We start from the raw sequence: 18,677 nt of genomic DNA on the forward strand, positions 1-18,677 counted from the left end.
TTTTCCAGCGACTTCGTGATGCCAACCTAAAGCTAAGTCCTAAAAAGTGTAATCTGTTTCGAACAGAAGTGAAATATTTAGGACACGTAGTTTCACGGGGAGGTGTGAAAGTTGATCCGGATAAGATCAAGGCAGTGCAGGAATGGCCTATACCGAAAGACAAGAGTGAGTTGCGGAGTTTCTTAGGCCTTTGCACTTATTATAGAAGATTTGTATCTGGTTTTGCCAACGTTGCCAAGCCGCTGACGAAATTGACGGAAGATGGACAGGAGTATATATGGTCCGATGATTGCGCTGAAGCCTTCGAACGATTGAAAAAGGCTCTGGTCACAGCTCCAATTCTGAGTTACGCAAGGGCTGAAGGTAAATTTGTGCTCGACACCGACGCCAGTAATACAGCCATTGGCGGCGTTCTATCGCAAGTCCAGGATGGACAGGAAAGAGTCATCGGGTACTTCAGCAAGGTGTTGTCCAAACCAGAACGGAATTATTGCGTGACCAGGAGAGAACTTTTAGCAGTCATCAAGTCCGTAGAACATTTTTACAAATATTTGTACGGAAGGAAATTCTTACTGAGAACGGACCATGCTGCTTTGAAATGGCTCCTGAGTTTTAAGAACCCGGAAGGACAAGTGGCTAGATGGATTGAGAGGCTGCAAGAGTATGACTTTGACACTGAACACAGAGCGGGGACTAGCCATCGCAATGCAGACGCGTTATCAAGAAGACCTTGTCCCGAGAATTGCAGCCATTGTTCGCGCCTGGAAGAAAAGATCGATTTAAGGCGGACCTCCGTAATCGAAGACGAGTGGCTACCTGAAGAAATTCAAAGAGCACAAGAAGAGGATAACGACTTGAAAGTAATCCTGAGTTGGAAGAAGACCGGTAGGCGACCTATTTGGGAAGAAGTATCTAGACTGAGCCAGAATGTAAAGTCGTATTGGGCACAATGGGAAACGTTGAAGATTGATGGAGGTCTTCTGAAACGTTGTTGGGAAAATGAAGATGGAACTGAGCAGAGACTTCAGTTGATTGTGCCGAAGAGCCGTGTGACAGACATTCTGAACAGACTACATAATGGAACTTCAGGTGGACATTTCGGGATAACCAAGACATTGGAAAAAGTCAGGCAGCGATTTTATTGGCCAAATTGTAAAAGGGACGTTAAAGATTGGTGTAGAAGATGCAAGGTTTGCGCTGCTGCTAACGGACCTTATGGTAAAGGAAAAGCACCAATGAGGCAATATAACGTCGGATCCCCCATGGAACGAGTAGCTATCGACATCGCTGGCCCCTTTCCCGAAACAGACCATGGAAACAAGTACATTTTGGTAGCGATGGACTATTTCACGAAATGGGTGGAAGCCTACGGTATTCCTAATCAAGAGGCAAGTACGGTAGCTGATAAATTGGTCAGAGAATTCTTCTGCAGATTTGGAATACCTCTGGAGCTGCATTGTGATCAAGGCCGAAATTTTGAATCGAAGCTATTCCAAGAAGTATGCAGCAAATTGGGAATTCACAAAACAAGGACTACACCTCTTCATCCACAATCAGACGGCATGGTCGAACGAATGAATCGGACCATGGGAAAACATCTGGCCAAAGTAGTTTCTGATCACCAGCGGGATTGGGATGAATATTTACATCTATTCACCATGGCATATAGATCTTCGGTTCAAGAATCTACCAAGGAAACTCCATCCAGTATAATGTTCGGCCGAGAAATAAGACTGCCTTGCGACTTAGAGTTTGGATGTAAGCCTGGAGAAGACGTAGCTGGGGAGGACTACGTTAGTAAATTAAGGAACAAGCTGGATTACATTCATGGCAAGGTGCGCAATCAACTGCAGCAAGCAAGTGACCGAATGAAAATGCGCTACGACATCAAGGCTATTGAAGGTGGATTCACCGCTGGAGATCTGGTGTGGCTACATAATCCACAAAGGAGGAAAGGTTTTTCACCAAAGCTGCAGAGGCAGTGGGAGGGACCGTATGAAGTAATCAAGAGGATAAATGATGTAGTTTACCGGATAAGGAAGCTCCCCAGAGGAAAACCAAAGGTTGTCCATTTCAACCGATTAGCCCCGTACGCGCAGGACAAAGAAGAGGTACGTCTTGTGGAAGCCCCGATGCAAGGTAGCAGCGATTACCAGAAGTTTATGGATTGTTATGGTGAGACACGCGTTGCACGGTTCGGCGTTACACAGGAAGTACATCAAGATCTCTTTACCGTGTCTGAGGAATACTCTCTCGCTCATTGCGTAGCGGAGGACCTTCGTATGAGCAAAGGAATAGCCAGAGTATTCAGAAATAAATTTGGACATCAGGAACAACTATTGCGACAGCAGCCAAGAATCGGGAAAGTTTTGAAATTGAAGGCTGAAGGTCGGTTCATTTATTACTTAGTCACAAAGCAACATTCCTATCAGAAGCCAACCTATCAGAATCTATGGACGGCACTGCATAGCTTGAAAGAAGACCTTCAACGCTTTGGGGTTAGGAAATTAGCTGTTCCCAAGCTCGGTTGTGGATTGGACCAGCTAAATTGGCGAGTTGTGCGGAGCATGCTGGAGGTGGTATTTCAGGGGACTGGTATACGGATCCTGGTGTGCAGTTTCAACCCAAAGCAGGCCAGGGAGCCTGGAAAAACTGTGGAGTGCTACTTCCATCAGAATGGCTACTGTAGGAATGGTGATGACTGCAAGTTTCGCCACGGTCCTCGGAGAAATTCACAAAATCTGTTCTGGGACAGAACAGCCTTAAGGAGGGGACAGTGTAACCAGTCCGGCCCTTGCGGTCGGACCTTTCGAGAACCAGGGCGGTCGCTTCCTTCTAGAAGAATCACGAAAGGTTCGCGAAGGTACCTGAATGTTTCCGGCGCCTATATAAGCCCAGCGGAGGAGCAGGTAGGCAAGTACAACTACAGTAACAGTGCAAGCGACTAGTGGAAATAAATACGAGTGGAAATAAATAGAAGTGTGATACTTAGTTTGTGAATTATAAGTGTATCAAGTGTAAATAAATAATTTTAATAAGTTGGACGTTTTAATCAGCGAAGAAAACGTTACAATATGTAGGGGGTCCGGGAGACTTGCTCAGGTAGGAGACTTGAACCACCTCAAATATTTCATTTCAAATTTCGTGCTACCGGTATCGTAAATAGCTTGAGACCCACTCGTTAAAAGGCACAGCTAGTGGTGGCTCCATTTTGGACGCCATCATAACAGTTCGGGAGTTAGAGGGTTGAACGTGATTTTGTTGTTAGGAAGTAAGAAATTGAATAATTTTTGTTTGTTACGCTTTCTGAACCATGCTATGGTTGGGAGACATAATCAGTGGTCCAAGTTTCCCGCACTGAGCTAAGATAATAGTTTGCTTCAAAAAAAGAGAATTGAATAATAGAAATAAATATTAAAAAATATATAAAAGTAAAAAACATCTCGGAAATGAGTGAGAGTGTCTCTGAAATAGAAAATATATATTTTATACGCTGATACATCTGATGAAAACCTTGACATAGACAATCGTTGGTCATTGGAAACTGTTTTCTTTCAATGTTTCACCTGAAAAACAAACTTATGGTCAAGTCTCTCTCGCCCCTTGTTCAACTCTCCCATGGGTTAGGGAGACATGAGCCAATTTTCGGTTCTTAAAAAAAGAATGGCTGTACTCAAAATGTTCATCTCACCATCACTCTACTATCATCCATCGTTACCTATTTGGGCACGATATCTTCACGCAAAAAAACGAGTTGCTACCATTTGCAGATACAACTTAAGTGGCTTCAGAGTGAAAGGGGTTCAACTCTGCCGGACTCCCCAAACTTATATCGATTTTTTACTACTTTCATTTTAAAAATTGTACTGTTTCATATCAAAAATTTCGTTATTTTTCGATTAAAGTAAGAAGCTGCACAAGGTCATCAGATTGCATGAAACTATCATTAGTTATGTATTACATACTGTACAGTTTTTCTCACCCAATTAATGATTACCTCTACATGAAACATAGACATTCTCAAAATTGAACCACAACAGACTGCCTCCCGCAATCTCTATTCAGAAAAGCAATTTCTAGCTGGAGTAGACACTCGAAATCTGAATAATTAAGGTATCATTTGCTCATTTCCTACTTCGGAAACGAATACAATGGTCCCGAATGGCCTCGGAATGAAACGTAAAGATTTTCCAATTATACGACATTGTTCGAGAGTTTCCAAACTTTTAATCGAATAATGGCTCGAAACTCGAAAGTTGCGTACTGAAATTTCTGCGGTTACCAAACATAACAGATATACTCTGGGGAAGTTAATCATTTATATTTTCTCAATAAAATAACATCGTTTGATGAGATGAGGCATTGTACCCAGCGGAGGTAGATAATGAGTTCAGAAGCCTGAAAGGATTAATTTGGTTTGCTATATTAAGTGGAAATAGATGAGTTCGGTGGAATGGAATTTGTCTGAGTATGAAGTTATATGTGAATATCAATAGAGAAGAAGACGGAGCGGAGCAACAAAAAATTAAATTAATTTCGGCAAACATGGAAATTTTCAATTTATATAATTCAGTTGTGTTATGAATTCGGTAACTTATTATAAAGCTGTGGTATATTAATTTCGAATCCATGAAATGAAAGGGAAATAAGTGAATTATCCAGTATATTTTGTAAGTTTTTTTACGGTTTTTCTTTAGTTGAAATCTTCTTTCTGAACATTCATGGTTATACAAGGTGAGTCTTTGACTCACACAAATATTTTAACAGTAGTCAGAAGAAACACTTTTTCTTTTATCATTTTTTCCGAATCGGTTCGGTTTAAAAGATACAGGCAGTTGAAAAACCATAAAACAATGTTATTTTTGGTTCTATCCCACAAACCGTTTTATCGAAGGAATTTATCTAATTTCGGAATATAGTTTTCTCATTTATTCGATTAATCTTTTTCGAACACAAGATGCAGTTCCTGACATGATTTTATCGGACCGTCGAATTGGGCTAAAACGGATATCTGAAGCATTGAATATTTCATAAGAACGCGTTCATCATATAGTTCAAGTCAATTTGGACATGAGAAAAATTGCTGCAAAATGGATCCCCAAATGTTTGAATGTTGACCAAAAGCATCGCGTTCGATCTGTGCTCGATTTGAAAACGATGTAGACATCTTAAACCGAAATGTTACTATGGATGAGAGTTGGGTACATTTTTACGATCCAGAAACAAAGCAACAATCGATGGAATGGCGACACTCTGGTTCTCCAAGACCTAAGAAGTTCCGTGTCCAAAAATATTCTGGAAGAGTTCTTGCTTCAGGTTTTTGGGATTGCCAAGGATTAATCATGATTGATTTTTTGGATAAGGGTAGAACAATAACCGGAGATTACTATTCGACATTACTGACCACTCTAGGGAAAAAATTGAAGAGAAATGACGCGGAAAGCTATACAGGTGTGTTCTGTTTTTGCAGGACAACGCTCTTGCAAACAAATCTCATGCTGTCATGTAAATAGTTCGTGATTTAGGGCTTGAATTACTAGTACACCCCTCTCATTCACCAGATTTGACTCCATCCGAATATCATCCCTTTCCTCATCTGAAAAAAAGTTTAAAAGGTCGTAAATTTTCTTCCAACGAGGAGGTAATAAAAGCTGTGGAGGTCTGGTTTACAGATCAAGAAGAAACATTTTTTTTAAGGTCTAGGGACGTTGCAGGTTCGCTGTAATAAATCTATCCAATTAAGAGAAGAATATGTTTAGTAATAAAATATTTTGACATTGAAATTTTGTTTGGTTCTATAGTAGGCTAAGAATTTTTCGATATATCCTCTTATATATCTTCAAGACAAATGGATATATCGTGAAACGGTTTCCTTTGATGACTTTCCACGAAAATCCTCTCAACGTTTTCACCTATCTAGTCTAGAAGTACCAGTTTTAAATGTTTGAAATCGAAAATTGTAAAGAATTTGAGGGGCAACGAGGAGTTGAAATGTTTGACTCCAAAGAGTTATTATAAGGAATAATTTGCACAAAGTACAATGAATGTTACACCCTGTAGATCTTATAGAGAAAAGCTATCGTTGTGCGCCTTTCAGAGAATTATGAAGGGAGAGTGCCAAAAATACCCAATTCATTCGGATACATGCGAAAAAAGGCCTATACCGAGTCATATTCTGATACTCCGGCAATAACATACATCACTAGTACTGAAAAAGTACCCACGGGATCTGTATTTCGATTCGCATTGCGGTAATAAACCTGTTAACGATTCCAACAATGGGATATGTTCGATAAACCTCTGTTATCTAATCCAATATGGGGGGACAAGCGGATTCGTTCGCCTGACTATACCTGCATACGCAATAATCCCGAAGATTAAACGCTAATGAACTCATGTTTGTGGAATATTATTTTGTTAGTGTCCAGGACCGCCTTGAATTCAAGCTGAACCATTTGGGGAATCATTCAACAACGGTTGATTTCCTCTGATCGACTAGAATATTTTAGGAGGAGTTAGCATGTTTTTGAAACTACACTCCTGGACAAAAAAAACGGACAGAAAATTTTTTCAGCGAATTCATTTTGAAATAAATTTTTAAGGTGTGCATCGATTTTGATCATTTTGTTGTCTATTTGTATCCTATTACATCTTATTAGGTACCTGAATGGGAAATTCTCCTAAGTTTGGGTTATCACAGCATATGCAAGTTTGAACTGAATAATTATGAGTTTCATTCATGAATTTTTCAAATGCACCGCGGAAACTATTCAGAATCATTCTTCAAATATGAGGTTTCAAAATTTAAATCGCTTCGTTTCTTGTTTACGCCTACTAGAAAATAAAAAAACAATGGCTTGTTTATAAAATAACATTTGTTGATTTACAGCCATAAGGCGCATACTCACTGGCGAGCCTCAACAGCAACCGGCCATAAAAATCCCATAAAATGATTCCCCATTTTATGGGACCTCAATTTGGGTTATCACTGCATATATGCAAGTTTAAACTTAATAATTATGAGTTTCATTCATGATTTTTTTAAATTCACCGCGGAAACTATTCAAAATCATTCTTCAAATATGGGGTTTTAAAATTTAAATCGCTTTGTGTGGAGTTTACGATTTGGCAACAGCGCATACAAGACAATAAAAAGAACAATGTCCGATCAGCTTGTTTATAAAATAACAGCTGTTGATCTACAGGCGCGTACTTACTGGCGAGCTTCAACTGCAACCGGCCATAAAAATCCCATAAAGTTTTACGACATTCCTCGTTCGTCGCAGACTTCATAGACAGCCATCTTTGTCTATCTCATCAAGATAATGCATTTGTTGTCCTTTATTATCAAGGCATATTTCAGTCGATGTTGCCAGCTTGTGTAATTCTCACAAAATGCTTTAAACTTTAAATACCCATTTTTATTTTTCATTTTTAAGTACCTAAAATCAGTTTTTTGGGAAACGGTTTAATTGGTTATTTCAAAATGTGATGTTTCAAAGATATTCAATGAAAAATACATCATTTTCGTCAGAAGAAGTATTTCCTATTGATTTAGATTATTATTGATCCGTCTCGATGTTAGGGCTTTATCTTTTTTATTTCTTCGGTGAACTTTTGTTCACAAGAAAGGTTTTGTGACTTTTTTTCATCCGTTTTATTGTAGGCGTTACAGAAATGAGTAGTTTTACTTGCTACTACTGTTACTAGTCCTTTGTTATTGTGAACCCTAGAGAATCGATAAATTTTCAATCATACTATATAGAATTGAGGGTGTCTGTCTTGGCTGAAATTAATATGTAGCACATCTTTTTTTTTAACTCGTTTTTATTTCATCTTCTTGTGTAGAAAACTGACAATCTGATAGGGAGACAATGAAAATTGAATATTACAATTTGTTTATTTTGAAGCCTTCTGTGTTGAAATACATAGTGTCATCCACCATCTAACATGAATTTCTAGGTCTGCCTACTTGCGAAATGTATTGAAAGGGATACTCCGATTGCTGAATTATACAGTAACTGGATCGATGCAAGACAACAGAAAACTAGCTAAAGTTTCTATTGACCAAGGGCGTAATTTGGCCGAACACTAATTACTAGATTGACTTTATATTGACCAATAGAAATACACACTTTGACCGGCAATGAACGCTGTCGAGGGAGTTCGTTAATTTATCAGAAATATCCGGTGGTAAATATAGTAGCCCTTAGCTATAGGGGCCATTATTTGAGATGAACCTGGCAAAACAACAATATTGTCATAATTATATATTTAATATCCGAGTAATTAGTTGTTCATCAGAAAGTTTTTTTTTGTTCATAGGTAATATTATCCAAGCTTGCTTTGGAACTAATATCAGATATAGGGATGTGCTATGCTATACGATCTTATGAGGTATCTGTACTTTGGTAGTTTGGTACTCGATATTCGATATTTACTATAACAGGTATCGGTTCGAAACGTGATATAGCCAATTTCGGTCAGTATACAGGGTGATTACTGAAGAAGCGGCAGAAATGCAAGGGATTTTTCTTGTTTCCAAGAAGATTCACTTCTTGACGATTGGACACCATTCTAAAATATATCTACAGATAGATCATAGAAACGAAATCAGATGGTTTTTTCATCTTCAGTAAGTGAAACAATGGATAGATAGGTTTATTGAAAACGGCCGTAAGGGAACTTGCCTTGATAAAGTCTAAAAATAGGACGTTTGACGAAACGTCACTTGGTAGGTTTTTTTCCTCGTTCCTATAACTGTGAAAATGCTCCTTTATATTTTAGTAGTCGTGGTGTAACTGTATGAGAATGACCTTATTCTTCTTTCAGGATACTGGCTTACTATTATCATGACCATTTCAATTTAATCAATTCTATTTCTGATATACCTCAGAAGTATTCGACCCATCCTTCGAAAATATCAATGTTTTCGGACAAGTTATCACCTCATTCACTTCTTGTATAAAACAAGAAAAATAACAGCGATGAAACTAAAGAAACTTCAATTTTAGCCATAACTAAAGTAGGAACTGATTTCAAATCTTCACATTATTGACGTAAAATCAGGATTAGGCAATCCGAAATGATCTTTATTTGGATCAAGGTAGATACCTGTTCTGTGGAGCAATCAGAGTTAACTGATGTTATAAATATTGAAGAATGATCAAGCTTTAACAGGAAGGCAATGAATACAAAATAAGAATTAGAAGTGTAACGATCTGAATTGAACTAGCCAATTTGCCATCGTCAGGACAACTAAATGGTGAACGTTCTACCAAAGAAGAGAAGATGCTGACCATGGTTTCGGTCTCATTTGACCTCGTCAGAGCAACACAGCTCCTTCTCCGATGAAAAACGTTTGGAACTGTCTGAAAAGTTAAATAGGTACGCGGTTTTATTGCTTTCATTGATGAATATTGTTTTACAAACGATGAGCCTTTTTTATAAAAGTTGTAAAAGTTTCAAGAAAAAATCTGAGTAGATTGAAAGGGAGTGCGGGAGACTTGACCCATGCTATGGTAGGGAGACATAATCAGTAGCCCAAGTTTCCCGCACTGAGCTTAGATAATAGTTTGCTTCAAAAAAAGAAAATTGAATAATAGAAATAACTATAAAAAATATACAAAGGTTCAAAAAAGTAAAAAACATCTCGGAAATAAGTGAAAGTGACTCTGAAATAGAAAATATGTATTTCATACGCTGATACATCTGATTAATGAAAACCTTGACATAGACAATAGCTGGTCATTGGAAATTGTTTTCTTTCAATGTTTTTCCCGATAAACAAACTTATGGCCAAGTTTCTCTCGTCCTTTGTTCAACTCTCCCATGGGTTAAGGAGACATGAGCCAATTTTCGGTCCCTAAAAAAAATTGCTGTACAGGGTGTACAAAATTCGTTGTCTACTGAGGGGATCTCGAGAACTATAGCAGCTAGAAGAAAACGGATGACACTTTCTAATTTTTTTGTCTTTGAAGTTACAGATCTGAAACTTGAACCTTCTTAGGCACTTTCAAACGTAGAATCTACTAACAAAAGATTTTTGTCCAATTCAAAAATAACATTTAAAAAGAAAAGAAAGTTCACCTAATGATTCGAAATGATATTTTGAGCTCATCAGTGGATTCTACGTAAAAAAGTGCCTATAGAAGGTTTAAATTTCGGATTTTTATCTTCAAGGACGAAAAAGTAATGAGAACTTTACGAAATTGCCAAACTCAAAAACGAACTATCGTAGGAGGCTGCGGTTTTCACCATTCTTTGTTTCTCCGAAAATGAGCTCGGAAATGTGTCATCCGTTTTCTTCTAGCTGCTATAGTTCTGGAAATCCTCTTCATAGACAACGAATTTTGCCCACCCTGTACTCAAAATGTTCATCTCACAATCACTCTATTATTATCTATCGTTACCTATTTGGGCATGATATCTTCACGCAAAAAAATTAGTTGCTACCATTTACAGATACAACTTAAGTGGCTTCAGAGTGAAAAGGGTTTCAACCATAGACTAATAAAGGAATTAGTCTATGGTTTCAACTTTCCCGGACTCCTCATACATAAAAAATAAATTCAGTCAGCAAATTCCAAAGAATTCAGATTTCCCAAACAAACAGATTATTCCTTAATCGAAAAAATCTGTGGGAATACCGGGCGGATCGAAGAATCTTAACGGCTGATTTCTCACAAAAAACTGGGTTGCCGGTGCTTCTGAACCGGATTTCCCGGTGCGCAAAATTTGATATCATTATTTCGCGTTTTCCCTCTTCATCCACTCTCGAATACGTCAGCTATGATGGATGAAGTGGCACTCCGACGCACCCGACTGTATTTTTGACAGTTTTCATCTGGAGCGAACCATCATCGTACGTTATTGCCCATCTCTTGGAAGACGCGAGGAATGGCGTCGAGACGGCGGAGGGGAGTTTGGACTAATTGCAAATTCTATCGGGATTGCCGACAGGTGAAGTGTCACACATTCTGATTCGGGGTTAACCATCCGTGATCGTGGGTCATATTATTGAATAATAGATCACTGATTGAATTAACCGGATCTGATTCTGATTAATAGATTCAAATAGGAAGAAGGGGCTCGGGGCTATAGGAAACTGCGATATACAGGGTGTATCTGAATGACATCGAAAATGTTTTTCTTTTTTATTTTCCAGTTGAAAAATTTGAAATTCCATCCACTCCTTGAGAGGGTGCAAAACAAATTCCTTAATTATGAATGGAGAGCGTCATTTTAAACAAAAATTCACCCAATCGAACATTTTTCTAGAAAATTGGGAAGAGGTACAGAAGATATTAATTTTTACCTAAACTTAAACCATAGTTTATACAGGGTGTCTGTAAACAAATGCGGAGGACTTAGGGATATGATTCCTCGATGAAAATAGGCAGGGGTAGTTTAAATTTTTTTCGAAATCGACCTCCCTTCCAAGATACAGTCTTTGGAAAGCGATGACGAGTTGACAGTTCTAAAAAACACTGAGTCATAAAACTATACATAATATGAAGCACTTAGTAGATGTTACTCATACTTTTTTTTTTAGATCTCATAACTTTATTATTAGGGGCTGAAAACAACAACCCCTTATGAATTTTCTTCAAAAATTGTTTTCGTGGGATGAATTTTCGAAAAATTATCTCTTATGGTTTCCCATTCAATTCTGGAGAAAAAAAGTCTCTTGCAAAATTCCGATACAGTCGATACTTTTCTCGGAATAAATAAAAACTTAAAAGCAGTTCTGATCAGTTTCCATTCCATTTCATTTATAGAATGAAATATACGAAAATTTTGTCTGCCTTTTTATTTTTAGCCCCTAATAATAAAGCAATGAGATCTAAAAAAAATTGTGTGAGTATTATCTACTAAGTGCTTCATATTATGTATAGTTTTATGACTCAGTGTTTTTTAGAACCCGTAAAAAAAATTCAAAAACTGTCAACTCGTCATCGTCTTGCAAAGGCTGTATATTGGAAACAAGATCGATTTCGCAAAAAATTTATAGGAACTACCCCTGCTTACTTTCATCGAGAAATCATCTCCCTAAGCCCTTCGTATTTGTTAACAGACACCCTGTATACATATACATACCAGATATGGGTAATACAAAATGTATTTAGTAATTACTTACTCAGTAAAACAATTCGAAAATGTGGAAGAATATTTTATTTGCCATTTACATCATTTTTTTCTTTGTCCTGTTCTCATTTTTTTCCCGATATAATTCGTTTCTGATTTTCACATAAATATTAAAATAAGTTTTTTCGTTCTGGATTATGATCGTCTTATATAGAGGTCATTTTGTAGATACAAAAATTGTAAGTAGATTGATCATTCTGTATGAAGTTTCTGTAACCATATTTTTTATATCAAAAATAATTTTTCAACTTTATTCTACAGGGTGAGTCAACAGAGCTCGACCGGTTGATAGCATAGCTTTTTAAATTTCGGACTAGTAGTATGAGTCAAACTTTGGCGGAATCGACTTTAATTAGAGCATGCGCTAAACTATTTTGGACTTTATAGGCTGGTCAGAAAGTGGTGAAACAAGACACCAACCAGCTTTTCCAAATGAGAATACTCAATTTTTATATCATATTCTGAAACTACATGGAATTCTCATTTTTAAATATCTAATTGTCATAATTTATGTGCCTGCCTTTTTGACATAGGTCACTTTTCAACGAATTTTATGGTTATGATGGCTTGAACTGCAGATCATAAAAATTGAAAACCATCCTAGATAAATGTTATATTTTTTTCAATGAACTTTTAAGTCTTCCCCAGTTTTTTGGATCTACAGGTGGTCCGATAGACACTGCGAATTTTCGAAAATTACCTCCAAAATAGCAAAATAGCATGCAAAACAGAACTCTTTTGCCTGTTGGATATTCTAGTGAGTAATCTTCTCGAAATGAATTTCAAAAACTATTCATTTTAGGCCCAAAGTGTTTCCATCAAAATGGGGACCACCCACTAGGGTTTCCAAGAGACGAAAAAAGTTTACTGAATGGAATTGTTACCACTTTTTTAAAGGTCATTTTCGGAAAATGATTTATAACAAGTAGAGTATTTCGAATTCAGAATTTTATGTTGATTCAGAATATTGAATGAACAATTGAGTATTCTTATTTGAGAAAGCAGGGTAATAGGCGGGTTTCGTCACTTCCTGACCACCATAAGAATTCAAAAATAATTTCACTTATGAGCTAATGGGGAATTGTCCTCAATTTGGGTAATCACAGCATATGCAAGTTTAAACTGAATAATTATGAGTTTCATTCATGAATTTTTCAAATGCACCGCGAAAACTATTCAAAATCATTCTTTTTTAAAATTTAAATCGCTTCGTTTCTAGTTTACGATTTGACAACAGCGCCTACTAGAAGATAAAAAGAACAATGGCTTGTTTATAAAATAACAGCTGTTAATGTACAGCCATCATTAGGCGCGTACTCACTGACGAGCCTCGACAGCAACCGTTCATAAAAATCCCATAAAATTTTACGACCTTCCTCGTTCGTCGCAGACTTCATAGACAGCCTTCTTTGTCTATCTCATCAAGATAGTGTATTTGTTGTCCTTTATTATCAACGCATATTTCAGTCAATGTTGCCAACTTGTGCAATAGAAACGAAACACTTTAAATTTTAAATACCCATTTTTATTCTCAATTTTTGAGTACCTACTTTTGTGGGAAACGGTTGAAATGGTTACTTCAAAATGTGACGTTTCAAAGATATTTCATAAAAAATCATTTTAGTCAGAAGGAGCATTTCCTTTTACAGTCGATTCCTCTAAAGTTTGAATCATTGCCCTAGTTCAAATTTTCCAAGGGTTATCGACCGATCGAGCGTTGTTGACTCACCCTGAATACCAGTCAAAACCCACCCTTTATGGTTTGTTCAAAGTAAAACTTTCGATAAGAACGGAAAACTAAAAACTACAAAACATGAGCGATTTTCGAGCATAACCAGCCACCAATTATAAACGAATAATTGTTTCAATTACCCTGCAGCTTGGCGACGCCCTTGAAAGTTACGGACTCTATCACGGTGGGCTCGCTTCGTCCTTTGGCGTTGACAGCGTACAAGACGATTTTGTAGTTGATGCCGGGGTCGAGGCCTTCGACTGCGAACGTCGGCGGCGTCCTGTAAGTGGTGAGATTCACCCTCGGCCTCAGCGAAGGCAGCTCGAACACCTCCATCAAGTAGCTCTGGGGCAGGCCCCCGTCGAATCCCTCAACGCAGAACACCTGAAGCGACTCGAAAGTTTGATTCGATATCGTGCAGTTCTGCAGTTGGGATGGTCGACCTAAAATTAAAAGAAAATCGGTTCAGAAGATTATTAAGAGTTGGGCTGAAAAGTTCGTAGGCTAGGATAGAAAAAATCTTTTTTTGATGGAATTCGATTTTATTATTAAATATAGTTGTCTTTGAGGGCGATGAAACGATCATAGAGGTCATACAATTTTTTTATATAATTTTTGTAGTACGATTTTTTGTCTCTAGCTTCAAATTAGGCTTCAGTTTCGGCGATTATTTTTTCATCGGCGCAAAATATTTCTGTCCAGCGGGGTCTGAGAACAGAAAAAAGTTGCTGGGGACCAGTTCTGAAGAAAACATTGGATGCGGAAGCAATTCGAAGCCCAATTCCATGCATTTGTGCCATTGTTTTTATTGATTTGTGACACAGTGCAATGTCTTGTTGCGGAAGCACCTTTTTCTTCAAATGGGCCCGTTTTTCCGCGATTTCGTCCTTCAAACGCTTCAATAATGGTCATCATCATCTTTGCTGTATCCCGTTACCGGGAATAAATCTACAAAAAGACGGAAAACAAAAAAAAAACGGTGCGAACAGACACAACCGTGACCTACAGATTCTTCCACACTACGGGCATGGATAGTCACCAATCAGATCCGGCCGCCGCTGTATCCTTCTCGAGTCTCCATTATAACTATGCACCAAAGACCTCCACTGTCATCTGTCTAACGCTGTCGCAGTTGTTCCCAGTTATGATTGGCATTAACTGATTTTAGGGACTGATGCAGTATATCCTTAAACCGCTTATACTAGCCTCCTGGTTTCCGGGCTCCCTCTGTGAACTCGCCATACAGAGCTATTTTGGGGAGTCCTGTGTCTTGCATCCTCAGAATGTGGCCGCTCCATCTGAGTCAGGCCCTCGTTACTTGAGTCTCAATTGTTTTTCTGCATTCGAAACTTTTTGATGTGCATTATCTGTCTTAGATGACGTTGTTGCGTTTATTCAAGTTGTTCAATATGTCGCCTGTAGGGCGACCAGCTTTCGTTTCCGTGAAGAAGCGTTGGGAGGACCACTGCTTTGTAAACAGCTTGGTCTTCAGATTGAGGTCGTGATTTTGAAATACTTTGTCCTTTAGTTTCCAGAATGCCCGTGATGCCGTTGTATATTTCTGGTCTAGGTTAACCCTAGTATTTATGAAGCTTCCAATAATCTGACCTAATAGTCGCTGTTTATAGTTTTCTCTTATTAAGATAGTCGATGAATATTATACCATGCGCATACCAAAATACTGATGCCATAACTTTTCCAGCCTTCTTTTGCATCTTACCACGCTTTAGGGTCAGTTCATCACGTCATTCATCATCATTGCTGAATCTCGTTACCGAGAGTAAATCTACAAAAAGACTCAAAAACAAAACTATCGGTGCGATCAAACTTATAATTTCTTAGGGCTACTTGCCCTCCTACTGTGTGCCCTCCTGTGACTGAAGAGACCCAACCTTGACCTACAGATCCTTCCACACTCTGGGCATGGATATTCACTGTCTACATCTGGCCGCCGCTGTATTATTCTCGAGTCCCCATTATAGCTGTGAACCAAAGAACTCCACTGTGTTCTGTCTAACGCTGGTTGTTCGCAGTTATTATTGGCATTAACTGATTTAAGGGATGGATGCAGTATATCCTTGAACCGCTTATACAGGCCTCCTGATTCCGAGCTCCCTCTGTGAATTCGCCATACAGAGCTATTTTGGGGAGTCTTGTGTCTTGCATTCTCAGAATGTGGCCGCTCCATTTGAGTCGGACCCTCGTTGCTTGAGTCTCAATTGTTATACAACTCGCGCGTTGCAATACTTCTACATTTGAAACTTTGTGGAACCATTTGACGTGCAGTCCACTCGGCTGACTGTCGATTGGACTCCGGTATGTGAATGAGGGTCACATATCGACTCAAAAATTCGGTTTTATTGCGATTGAACAGCTTCAAACACTACTTAGAATCATCAATTCGTTGTTTTTTAGTCGATTGTGAATTCCCGCAGCACCCATTTTGAACACAGCTTTCGCACACCCAAATATTCATTCACGATATGTCCAACACGTTCTTCGCTATCTTTAGGGCCTCAGCTATCTAAATCAACTTCACTTTACGGTTATACGAAATTATTTTGTTATTTTTGTATTGTTCTGGATAGCAGTCTTTTTGGGGCGTCCACTGCGAGCATAGTCCTTGGTGCTCATTACGCCCCGTTCAAATTTGGCAAACCACTCTTCAACAGTTGATTTTCCTGAGGCAGAGTCCGAATAACGTTCATCAAGCAAAGCCTTGGCTTCAACAGTATTTTTTTGCCAAATAGCAGTGCATTATTAACACAAAATTCCTTTTCATACATTTTTTCAAACTAACCAAATTGCTGGGGAGCCGACGATGCTGAATCGGAATTTACTCGAACGTCGTGGAGACCTAGTAGATTTTCAAGATTAGATGGTAGAAGAAAAAAAAGGTTCTATGATTTATGCACTTTCAGCGGTGGGGAAAGCGTCTGCAGGTTTTCAAAGATGTTAAAAAAATCGTCAGGTGTACATACTCGAGCGTGTCAAATTAAGATACTGTATATGCCCTACGTGTCTCTGATAATAAATTCATGTTAATCTGACAGTTTGCGTGTCCGTACCGAAGAGTTGAAAATGGTAAAAAAAATCTTTCGACTGCATCAGAATTTTAGAGGTTTAGAGGTATTTTAGTGTTGCAGACGTGCTGACCCTTTAATCTGACACTAATCAGGAGGAGTTTTCTTAATCTGACAGTTTGAAGATGATAACAAGGCATTTTGTTAAGATATCTCCTATTATGTAGCTCTAATCGTTTCTGTATTCATTATGAAAGTTGAAGATAATAAAATTCTATACAACTTTTGTCTGAAGCAATTTTACATACACCCTTTTCGAGTTAGCGGGCGATAAGGGCGAGGAGCTTAGCCACACATGCAAAAGGCCAAGGTCATTGTAGAAACCCAGTCTAATGCACATTTATCGCCACATATCTCAAAAACATTCAAACGAAGAAAAATTTCTTCGGACAAAATTTGTTGAAAATGTTATGCTCTACAAATTTTATGATGAATGCGAAAACAATTTGAAGCCCAGGAGAGGATATAATTCAAAACAACTGATTTTTGTGACCTTTATAACCAATTTTGATTGTTTCGGCTTGCTGAAACTGTCAGATTATATATTTTTGGTTATCCTTGGATAATTAGCTTCAAAATAAGAAAACTAGCCACCGCGCTCTAGAATGTACACGTGACTTTTTTTGCAAGTTTGTCGCCCTCCCACATATTTTCGTCACGCTTAAATTGTCAGTTTAAGAGAATGTAAACTTTTCAACATGTAATTAACGGCATATAGATATCTTAATTTGACACGCTCGAGTATGATCGTTTTTTTTTTACTATTCTGACAGGCTGTCGTAGGCAATTTACCCTATATAGTATATACAGATCTAATTTTTGATACAGGTACTCTACGGGGTCCAAGGAATCTGCCAGTATATTAATCTGACACGCTCGAGTAAACCCCAACTAAAGTTGCTTCACTCAAAATTGTATAGGTAACTCACAAAATAATTGTAAGGCCCGGTTGTTCAATTCGTGATTAAAGGTAATCCTGGATTAATTTTGACATTTCCGTTCAAATCTGTCACGTTAATCCAGGATTAACTTTAATCTCAGGTTAAACTAGAATTGAACAACCGAGCCTAAGAGAGCTATAAAATTTACGTCATCTATGTGTCAGCCTACGAACATTTCAGCCCACCTGTTATTTTCAATTTTTCATGCGCCAAATCTTGTTGAAAACATGCATTTTCCCTTCGGCCTCGATTGACCTGGCTACATCGATAGCTGTTCTCGACCAGTTATCAACAGAACCAATATAGCACCATTATCCATGTCGCAATAAAATGACTACATACATTTTCCCGAAATCAGTTTCGTATTTAGAGCTATTATTTTGGCGTATCTATCCTCCCCGGAGGGTAACTCAGCTAATTTTCATCCTGTGTTGAAATTACATCAATGATGGCAAGGCAGTTGTAAATTAATTAGAGTAAGCCCCGTAAAGCTTTCCCGTATAGGTTGATTACGCTCCCTTGGTAGCTATGTGGCCGTCGACACTATATCACCCATATTTCATGGCTTTATTAACGTTCCTCAGAGTCCATACATAAAACGTCACACCGGGACCGTTTCCGCCAGGTTTTTAGGGAACGCGTCCCGTTTATGAACCATAAAGACGATGTCCTTCTTGATTGAGCCCGCTTCAGCCTCCTGCTTTCATTCTTTATCTATCATTTCCTAAAAGCCGCAATACAGAGTTTATGTCAATATGGAGCTGACGTCCCTGC

General features: G+C 38.2%; 1 protein-coding gene across 2 annotated transcripts in view; it reads right to left on the reverse strand.

Annotated features, from left to right (window-relative positions):
- Window positions 1-18,677, reverse strand: part of LOC123307604 (protein turtle) — a 330,136-nt gene that overhangs the window by 19,506 nt on the left and 291,953 nt on the right. For both annotated transcript variants that reach the window (XM_044889979.1, XM_044889978.1), the window contains exon 11: window positions 14,020-14,322. In XM_044889979.1, coding sequence (XP_044745914.1) covers window positions 14,020-14,322 — 303 coding nt within the window. The remainder of the gene's footprint in view (window positions 1-14,019; window positions 14,323-18,677) is intronic.

This window comes from Coccinella septempunctata, chromosome 2 (genome assembly GCF_907165205.1).
Source record: "Coccinella septempunctata chromosome 2, icCocSept1.1, whole genome shotgun sequence".
Lineage (NCBI taxonomy): Eukaryota > Metazoa > Arthropoda > Insecta > Coleoptera > Coccinellidae > Coccinella > Coccinella septempunctata.